This window comes from Coregonus lavaretus (genome assembly GCF_964263955.1).
Source record: "Coregonus lavaretus genome assembly, contig: HAP1_SCAFFOLD_7824, whole genome shotgun sequence".
NCBI classification, from domain to species: Eukaryota; Metazoa; Chordata; class Actinopteri; order Salmoniformes; family Salmonidae; genus Coregonus; species Coregonus lavaretus.
The window spans coordinates 14,156-24,397 of NW_028159602.1; the positions used below are offsets into that span (position 1 = coordinate 14,156).

General features: G+C 48.1%; 2 protein-coding genes across 2 annotated transcripts; both read left to right on the forward strand.

Moving 5' to 3' along the window:
• Window positions 1-643: 643 nt before the first annotated feature.
• LOC311122656 (signal-induced proliferation-associated 1-like protein 1) lies at window positions 644-3,206 on the forward strand (the record flags this gene model as incomplete). The annotated part of the gene is made up of 3 exons (XM_084196994.1): window positions 644-743; window positions 2,460-2,688; window positions 3,133-3,206. The coding sequence occupies exons 1-3, from the start codon at window positions 684-686 to the stop codon at window positions 3,204-3,206; spliced, it is 363 nt and encodes a 120-aa protein (XP_084053120.1). The 5' UTR covers window positions 644-683.
• On the forward strand, window positions 3,200-10,225 carry LOC311122655 (signal-induced proliferation-associated 1-like protein 1). The gene is made up of 4 exons (XM_084196993.1): window positions 3,200-3,290; window positions 3,828-3,930; window positions 4,798-4,876; window positions 9,791-10,225. The coding sequence occupies exons 1-4, from the start codon at window positions 3,206-3,208 to the stop codon at window positions 9,932-9,934; spliced, it is 411 nt and encodes a 136-aa protein (XP_084053119.1). The 5' UTR covers window positions 3,200-3,205; the 3' UTR covers window positions 9,935-10,225.
• Window positions 10,226-10,242: the final 17 nt, after the last annotated feature.

A 10,242-nucleotide genomic window follows, 5' to 3' on the forward strand; every position in this document is an offset into this window, starting at 1 on the left:
CCTATCCCACCACCCCACAGCTCCAGAGGTCATTCTGGCCAAAGTTCCCCCCGTGAGGAGTCCTCTTCCTCTGCCACCTCACCCTGCTCCCAGACGTCGGTCTCCCCCGGCCCCAAGACCTTCTACCCCCGCCAGGGAGCCACCTCCAAGTACCTCATCGGTTGGAGGAAGCCAGGATCCACTATCAACTCCGTCGACTTCGGAGACAACCGCAAGTAAGATCAGGAGGAGAGTTGTTCTATTGAATGTGTGACACCATAGCCTTGTATGAGCTCTGGAAATACGTGATCCACACCTTGTGGCCAAAGGGGGGTATTACAATGCTATAAACATCAAGTTGAGTTGAAATGTGATGAGGAACTCTGCTCCAGATTAAATTATATTAGATTTGTTTTAAGGCTCACTGCGTGGTTTAACATTCATAACTGGTGCTGTGTGTGTTCCCAGGACTGTATTGAAGCAGCAGCATGTATTTACCCTTTTTAACATGTCTGTTATCTGATTTCTAACCCCCTCCATGTTGATGTATTACCAGGAAGTCCCCAGGGGAGGGAGGAGGAGGAAGTGGAGGAGAGGGGGGTGGAGGTGGAGGAGGGGGTCAGGGTGGGGTTGGGGGTCAGAGCAGACCCCATCACTCCCCACAGCCACACCTCACCCACGCCAAGACCACTGCGGAGGACGAGATGAAGAGACTGAGTCCAGACAGCCCCCTCAAACACAGACGACACAAGGTCAAGGACAAGGTACATGCAGGGTGGGTGGGTGGGTGGGGGTGTGAGAAAGATATGAAGAGACTGAGGCCAGACAGACCCAATATATATATTTATAATATATTTTATATTTGAGATTCTTCAAAGTAGCCACCCTTTGCCTTAATGACAGCTTTGCACACTCTTGGCATTCTCTCAACCAGCTTCTTGAGGTAGTCACCTGGAATGCATTTCAATTAACAGGTGTGCCTTCTTAAAAGTTAATTTGTGGAATTTATTTCCTTAATGCATTTGAGCCAATCAGTTGTGTTGTGACAAGGTAGGGGTGGTATATAAAAGATAGCCCTATTTGGTAAAAGACCAAGTCCATATTATGGCAAGAACAGCTCAAATAAGCAAAGAGAAACGGCAGTCCATCATTACTTTAAGACATGAAGATCAGTCAATATAGAACATTTCAAGAACTTTGAACGTTTCTTCAAGTGCAGTCGCAAAAACCATCAAGCGCTATGATGAAACTGGCTCTCATGAGGACCACCACAGGAATGGAAGACCCAGAGTTACCTCTGCTGCAGAGGATACATTCATTAGAGTTACCAGCCTCAGAAATTGCAGCCTAAATAAATGCTTCACAGAGTTCAAGTAACAGACACATCTCAACATCAACTGTTCAGAGGGGACTGTGTGAATCAGGCCTTCATGGTTGAATTGCTGCAAATAAACCACTACTAAAGGACACCAATAAGAAGAAGAGACTTGCTTGGGCCAAGAAACACGAGCAATGGACATTAGACCGGTGGAAATGTGTCCTTTGGTCTGGATTCCAAATTGGAGATTTTTGGTTCCAACCGCCGTGTCTTTGTGAGACGCGGTGTGGGTGAACGGATGATCTCCGCATGTGTATTTCCCACCGTAAAGCATGGAGGAGGTGGTGTTATGGTGTGGGGGTGCTTTGCTGGTTTATTTAGAATTCAAGCATGGCTACCACAGCATTCTGCAGCGGTACGCCATCCCATCTGGTTTGGGCTTAGTGGGACTATAATTTGTTTTTCAACAGGACAATGACCCAACACACCTCCAGGCTGTGTAAGGGCTGTTTTACCAAGAAGGAGAGTGATGGAGTGCTGCATCAGATGATCTGGCCTCCACAATCCCCCGACCTCAACCAAATTGAGATGGTTTGCGATGAGTCGGACCGCAGAGTGAAGGAAAAGCAGCCAACAAGTGCTCAGCATATGTGGGAACTTCTTCAAGACTGTTGGAAAAGCATTCGAGGTGAAGCTGTTTGAGAGAATACCAAGAGTGTGCAAAGCTGTCATCAAGGCAAAGGATGGCTATTTGAAGAATCTCAAATCTAAAATATATTTTGATTTGTTTAACACTTTTTTGGTTACTACATGATTCCACATGTGTTATTTCATAGTTTTGAAGTCTTCACTATTATTCTAAATGTAGAAAATAGTAAAAATAAAGAAAAACCCTTGAATTAATAGGTGTTCTAAAACCTTTGACCGGTACTGTATATATACTGTCTGTATATATTATTACAAGACAATTTATATGTCGGTACAATGAGATCATGCAGTGTACAGACAGCAGACCAGGGACTTCTATAATGTTAGAATTGAAAGTGTGTTTTTATTATATTGACTTGTAATAGCAGGACTTATCAGTCTGACTGCCTCTCTCTCTCTGTCTTCCCCCCTCCCGCTCCCCCTCTCTGTCTCCCCCCCTCCCGCTCCCCTCCAGTCCTCCTCCTCAGGCCAGCCCCCTACCCGTCGGTCTCTCCACCGGACCCTGTCTGATGAGAGTATCTACCGGGGCCAGCGTGTCCCCTCCCTGAGGCTGGGGGACCTAGAACCAGACCCCACCCTGGCTAGTGACGTGTTGTTCAGCTGCTCCACCTTGCCACGCTCTCCCACCACCCGCGGGGTGCCCCTCAGACGACCTTCATACAAACTGGGGATCAAACTCCACGGTGAGACTGTACGGGATTCTGTTCCAGTTAACGTGAACCCTGCTCACAAACACTGAGTAACACACCTGTTCTTGACTCGGTGACATACAGTATATTAACATTCGTCATTGGTTTCTAAAATACAACCGTGAACAGTGGACAACTTGGAATGATGTGACAGCTCCAAAGGAGGGCTCTGTGAGCATGATCTTTGCTGTGGTGGTGTTTGGGGCTGCAGCTGTGTGTCTGCTGCCCTCTTCTGGTAGAAAGAATAACACGTTGTAGTACAAATATTCTTAAACGTTTCAGTGTTCAGTATAAAAAAAAATTACCAGCATGCTAGTTTCGTTTTTCAGAAAAAGAGCCAATGTAAGTGACTAAGTTGCATGCTTGAACAACATTATCACCATGCCTGTCTTCCTCTAGTCTCCGGCCCTAACCTGTCCCCCTGTCCTCTTTCTCCAGGTGACCTGTCTGCGTCTGACACGTCATTGGCTGAGATGGTTGAGCGACAGCGACAACCTCTCCCCAGGAGCTGATGCCCCTCCCCCCCTCAGAGAGTAGGGACAGCCCCCTGGACTGGACCCACATGGTGGATGTGGCCAACACCTTTGAGAATGAGAGTAATTACAGTCTAATATATATCTATATTTATATGGCTTCCTTTGAAACAATGGACTGGATTGTGGCTCAACCTTAACCCAACTAAACAAACCTTTTTCTCCTTATAATATATACATATTCTGTTCTCTCTCGCTCAATTCAATTCAATTTAAGGGCTTTATTGGCATGGGAAACGTATGTTAACATTGCCAAAGCAAGTGAAGTAGATAGTAAACAAAAGTGAAATAAACAATAAATATTAATAGTAAACATTACACTCAGAAGTACTCTCCCTCTCTCTGCCTCCTTCCCTACCTCTCTCTCTATCCCCCCTCTCTCCCCCTCTCCCTCCTTCCCTACCTCTCTCTCTATCCCCCCTCTCGCTCTCTCGCTCTCTCTCTCTCTCTCTCTCTCTCGCTCTCTCTCTCTCTCTCTCTCTCTCTCTCTCTCTCTCTCTCTCTCTCTCTCTCTCTCTCTCTCTCTCTCTCTCTCTCTCTCTCTCTCTCGCTCTCTCTCTCTCCCCTCCCCATATCTCTCTCTCTCTCTCCTCCCTCCAGTCCAAAGAGGGTTTGTGTTTAATGATCCTAACCACAGAGGTAGTGGAGCCTCCAGCCCTCACCTGGAGATCCAGCCTGCCCCTCTATCCAGACCTTCATCCAGGTAACCCAGACAGAGATCTCCATTCACGTTTACAGCAGCAGCAGCAGTATTTAGTTAAATTATTTCCAAGCGTTTTAATACCGCTTTTCACGCAGCTGTTGATGGAGACTACAAGTATTGAAATAGTTTCTGAGGGCTTGAAGAAACAGTGTGTGTTCACACCCTGAGTTATTACCAGATGTGTTATTAGAGGATGAGAGATCTCATGTGGTTCACACCCTGAGTTATTACCAGATGTGTTATTAGAGGATGAGAGATCTCATGTGGTTCACACCCTGAGCTATTACCAGATGTGTTATTAGAGGATGAGAGATCTCATGTGGTTCACACCCTGAGTTATTACCAGATGTGTTATTAGAGGATGAGAGATCTCATGTGGTTCACACCCTGAGTTATTACCAGATGTGTTATTAGAGGATGAGAGATCTCATGTGGTTCACACCCTGAGTTATTACCAGATGTGTTATTAGAGGATGAGAGATCTCATGTGGTTGGATGTGTGTTCACACCCTGAGTTATTACCAGATGTGTTATTAGAGGATGAGAGATCTCATGTGGTTGGATGTGTGTTCACACCCTGAGTTATTACCAGATGTGTTATTAGAGGATGAGAGATCTCATATGGTTGGATGTGTGTTCACACCCTGAGTTATTACCAGATGTGTTATTAGAGGATGAGAGATCTCATGTGGTTGGATGTATGTTACCAGATGTGTTATTAGAGGATGAGAGATCTCATGTGGTTGGATGTGTGTTACCAGATGTGTTATTAGAGGATGAGAGATCTCATGTGGTTGGATGTGTGTTACCAGATGTGTTATTAGAGGATGAGAGATCTCATGTGGTTGGATGTGTGTTAATCCCCAGTGAGGGTCCTGCAGGTCTGGAGAGGAAGTTGACCAAGCTGGAAGCCATGGTTAGGATGCTGCAGGATGACCTGAAGAAGGTAACACACACACACACACACACACACAACACGAGTCTCCTCTCTCACTGTCATCGTTTCAGCAAATTGATGGGAAAAATGGCCATCAATAACCACACAAATCAATACATGCACTTAACTCAGAAACTACCCACGAAAACAACAAGGCACAAACTAATGGACTACTCTGGATGAACAGATTGGTGTGTGTGTACGGCCGCTTGCATTGATACGCACACACACACACACACACACACACACACACACACACACACACACACACACACACACACACAGTCAAACTTCTTCTTCTTCCTTTCTGAAAGATACTTTCAGCTTCATCAGCTCTAGCTGCCTCCGCTCTCTATGTTTGGTGGAAGAGGGTTTGTCAAAGCTACCTACTGTTTTCACTCAGGACAGGGATGTATTTGCATACAATGGCTCAGGGATATGAGCAATGAGTGTTGGAACAAACTTTGTCACACAGTTTTCTGTCCTTTTAGTTAGTGAATCAGCAGTTTGTGTCATTCACAGTGTTTTAGCTACAATCTGTTGTTGCTGTTGCTGACTCTAAACTCTCTAACTCCCTTTATTCTCTCTCTCCCTCCTCCTCTCTCTCCCTCCTCCTCTCTCTACCTCTCCCTCTCTCTCTCCCTCCTCCTCTCTCTACCTCTGTCTCCTCTCTCTACCTCTCTCCTCTCTCTACCTCTCCTCTCTCTACCTCTCTCTCTCTCTCTACCTCTCTCCTCTCTCTACCTCTCTCTCTACCCCTACCTCTCTCTCTCTCTCTCTACCTCTCTCTCTCTCTCTCTACCTCTCTCCTCTCTCTACCTCTCCTCTCTCTACCGCTCTACCTCTCTCCTCCTCCCCTCTCTCTTTCTCTCTCTCTTTCTCTCTCTCTCTCTCTCTCTCTCTCTCTCTCTCTCTCTCTCTCTCTCTCTCTCTCTCTCTCTCTCTCTCTCGCTCATCTCTCTACCTCTCTCCTCTCTCTACCTCTCTCCTCTCTCTACCTCTCCTCTCTCTACCTCTCTACTCCTCCTCCTCTCTCTCCTCTATCTATCGCTCTCTCCTCTATCTACCTCTCTACCGCTCTCCTCTCTCTCTATCTCTCTCTATCTCTCTCTCTCTCTCTCTCTCTCTCTCTCCTCTTTCTACCTCTCTACCTCTCTCTCCTCTCTCTACCTCTCTACCTCCCTCTCTTCTCTCTACGTCTCTCTCCTCTCTGGATCTCTCTCCTCTATCTCACTCCTCTCTCTATCTTTCTCCTCTCTACCGCTCTCCTCTCTCTACCTCTCTCCTCTCTCCATCTCTCCTCTCTCTACCTCTCTCTATCTACCTCTCTCCTCTCTCCATCTCTCCTCTCTCTACCTCTCCTCTCTACCTCTCTCCTCTCTCTACCTCTCTCTATCTACCTCTCTCCTCTCTCTACCTCTCTCTCCTCTCTCTACCTCTCTCTATCTACCTCTCTCTACCTCTCTCCTCTCTCTCCTCTCTCTACTTCTCTATCCCTCTCCCCTCTCTCTATCTCTTCCACTATATCTCTCTCCTCTCTCTATTTCTCTCCTCTCTCCATCTCTCCTCTCTCTACCTCTCTCTCTATCTCTCTCTATTTCTCTCCTCTCTCTACCTCTCTCTACCTCTCCTCTCTCACCTCTCTCCTCTCTCCTCTCTCCATCTCTCCACCTCTCTCCATCTCTCACCACCTCTCTCCTCTCTTACCTATATCCTCTCTCTACCTCTCTTCTCTCTCCATCTCTCCTCTCTCTACCTCTCCTCTCTCTACCCCTCTCCTCTCTCTACCTCTCTCCTCTCTACCTCTCTCCTCTCACCACCTCTCTTCTCTCTACCTCTCTCCTCTCTCTACCTCTCTCTATCTACCTCTCTCTACCTCTCCCCTCTCTCTCCTCTCTCTACTTCTCTATCTACCCCTCTCCTGTCTCTACCTCTCTCCTCTCTCCATCTCTCTCCTCTCTCTCTCCTCTCTCTCTCTCTCTCCTCTATATCTCTCTCCTCTCTCTATTTCTCTCCTCTCTCCATCTCTCCTCTCTCTACCTCTCTCTACCTCTCTCTACCTCTCTCCTCTTTCTACCTCTCTCCTCTTTCTACCGCTCTCCTCTCTCTACCTCTCTCCTCTCTATCAATCTCCTCTCTATCTCTCTCCTCTCTCTACCTCTCTCTACCTCTCTCCTCTCTCTACCTCTCTCCTCTCTCCATCTCTCCCCACCTCTCTCCTCTCTTTACCTCTCTCCTCTCTTTACCTCTCTCATCTCTTTACCTCTCTCCTCTCTCTACCTCTCTCCTCTCTCCATCTCTCCCCACCTCTCTCCTCTCTTTACCTCTCTCCTCTCTTTACCTCTCTCCTCTCTTTACCTCTCTCCTCTCTCTACCTCTCTCCTCTCTCTATCTTTCCTCTCTACCTCTCTCTCTACCTCTCTCCTCTCTCTATCTCTCCTCTCATCCTCTCTCTCTCTACCTCTCTCTACCTATCTCCTCTCTCTACCTATCTCCTCTCTCTACCTCTCTCCTCTCTCTACCTCTCTCCATCTCTCTCCACCTCTCTCCTCTCTCCACCTCTCTCTTCTCTCTCTACCTCTCTCCTCTCTCTACCTCTCCTCTCTCTACCTCTCTCCTCTCTCTACCTCTCTACCTCTCCTCTCTCTACCCCTCTCCTCTCTCTACCTCTCTACCTCTCTCCTCTCTACCTCTCTCCTCTCTCTACCTCTCTCATCTCTCTACCTCTCTCTATCTACCTCTCTCTACCTCTCTCCTCTCTCTCCTCTCTCTACTTCTATATCCCTCTCCTGTCTCTACCTCTCTCCTCTCTCTACCTCTGTCTCCTCTCTCTACCTCTCTCTCTCTCTCTCTACCTCTCTCTCCTCTCTCTACCTCTCCTCTCTCTACCGCTCTACCTCTCTCTCCTCCTCCCCTCTCTCTTTATCTCTCTCTCTCTCTCTCTCTCTATCTCTCTCTACTTCTCTCCTCTATCTATCGCTCTCTCCTCTATCTACCGCTCTCCTCTCTCTCTCTCTCTCTCTCTCTCTCTCTCTCTCTCTCTCTCTCTCTCTCTACCTCTCTCTCTCCTCTTTCTACCTCTCTCTCTCTCTCCTCTCTCTACCTCTCTACCTCCCTCTCTTCTCTCTACGTCTCTCTCCTCTCTCGATCTCTCTCCTCTATCTCACTCCTCTCTCTATCTTTCTCCTCTCTACCTCTCTCCTCTCTCCATCTCTCCTCTCTCTACTTCTCTCTATCTACCTCTCTCCTCTCTACCTCTCTCCTCTCTACCTCTCTCCTCTCTCCATCTCTCCTCTCTCTACCTCTCTCTATCTACCTCTCTCCTCTCTCTACCTCTCTCCTCTCTACCTCTCTCCTCTCTCTACCTCTCTCCTCTCTACCTCTCTCCTCTCTCTACCTCTCTCCTCTCTCTACCTCTCTCCTCTTTCTACCTCTCTCTATCTACCTCTCTCTACCTCTCTCCTCTCTCTCCTCTCTCTACTTCTCTATCCCTCTCCTGTCTCTACCTCTCTCCTCTCTCTATCTCTCTCCTCTCCATCTCTCCTCTCTCTACCTCTCTCTATCTACCTCACTCCTCTCTCTCCTCTCTCTACTTCTCTATCCCTCTCCTCTCTCTCTCCTCTATATTTCTCTCCTCTCTCCATCTCTCCTCTCTCTCCTCTCTATACCTCTCTCCTCTCTCTACCTCTCTCTACCTCTCTCCATCTTTCTCCACCTCTCTCTCCACCTCTCTCCTCTCTTTACCTCTCTCCTCTCTCTACCTCTCTTCTCTCTCCATCTCTCCTCTCTCTACCTCTCCCCTCTCTACACCTCTCCTCTCTCTACCTCTCTCCTCTCTCTACCTCTCTACCTCTCTCCTCTCTACCTCTCTCCTCTCTCCATCTCTCCTCTCTCTACCTCTCTCCTCTCTCTACTTCTCTATCCCTCTCCTGTCTCTCCTCTCTCTCCTCTATCTCTCTCCTCTCTCTATTTCTCTCCATCTCTCCTCTCTCTACCTCTCTCTCCTCTATATCTCTCTCCTCTCTCTACCTCTCTCCTCTCTATCAATCTCCTCTCTATCTCTCTCCTCTCTCTACCTCTCCTCTCTCTACCTCTCTCTACCTCTCTCCTCCTCTCTCCACCTCTCTCCTCTCTCCACCTCTCTCCTCTCTTTACCTCTCTCCTCTCTTTACCTCTCTCCTCTCTTTACCTCTCTCCTCTCTCTACCTCTCTCCTCTCTCTATCTTTCCTCTCTACCTCTCTCTCTCTCTACCTCTCTCCTCTCTCTATCTCTCCTCTCTTCCTCTCTCTCTCTACCTCTCTCTACCTCTTCCTCTCTCTATCTCTCTCCTCTCTCTACCTCTCTCCTCTCTATCTCTCTCCTCTCTCTCCACCTCTCTCCTCTCTCCTCTCTTTACCTCTCTCCTCTCTCTACCTCTCTACCTCTCTCCTCTCTCTACCTCTCATCTCTCTCCTCTCTCTACCTCTCTCCTCTCTCCATCTCTCTCCACCTCTCTCCTCTCTCCTCTCTCCTCCTCTCTCCTCTCTCTACCTCTCTCCTCTCTCTATCTCTCCTCTCTACCTCTCTCCTCTCTCTATCTCTCCTCTCTCTACCTCTCTCCTCTCTCTATCTCTCTCCTCTCTCTATCTCTCTCCACCTCTCTCCTCTCTCCACCTCTCTCCTCTCTTTACCTCTCTCCTCTCTCTATCTCTCTCCTCTCTCTACCTCTCTACTCTCTCTACCCCTCTCTACTTATCTCCTCTCCTCTCCTCTCTCTACCTCTCTCCTCTCTCTATCTCTCTCTCTCTCCTCTCTCTCTCCTCTCTTTATATCTCTCTACCTCTCTCTACCTCTCCTCTCTCTCCTCTCTCTATCCCTCTACTTCTCTATCCCTCCCATTATTTCTCCTTCTCCCTCTACTTCCCTCCTCTCCCTCCCTGTAGGAGCGTGAGGAGAAGCTGCGTCTCCATCTGCAGATCAAGAGGCTGTGGGAGGATAACCAGCGGCTACAGGAGGAGTCCCAGAGCTCTGCTGCCAAACTCAAGAAGTTTACAGAGTGGGTTTTCAACACCATCGACATGAACTGAGACAGAGAGAGACAGAGGAGAGGGAGAGGAGAGGAGGAAGTGGAGGACAAGGATAAGGGAGAAAATGACTTTGCAACTGGGCCACCTCACACTGACCAGGAGGGAAGAAGAGGAGAGAGAGAGGAGGAAGAGGGAGAAGAAGAGGAGAGAAAGTGATTGTCCTTTACTCTAGCCAACAAACAAAGGGACCAGTGCCAACCACTCAAAACACATTTCCCCTTCTCCCTGGCACTCGCTGAAGGACTTATTCCAACCCCCATGTCTCCTTCTTGCCCTCTGTCTCCAGTAAAGTTCCCTTCTCAAACTCA

Coding starts and splice junctions, on each gene's coding strand:
- LOC311122655 (XM_084196993.1), top strand. CDS start 3,206: ATGCCCCTCCCCCCCTCAGAGAGTAGGGACAGCCCCCTGGACTGGACC. Junction 3,931..4,797: donor CTATCCAGACCTTCATCCAG/GTAACCCAGACA, acceptor GTTAATCCCCAG/TGAGGGTCCTGCAGGTCTGG. Junction 4,877..9,790: donor TGCAGGATGACCTGAAGAAG/GTAACACACACA, acceptor CCCTCCCTGTAG/GAGCGTGAGGAGAAGCTGCG.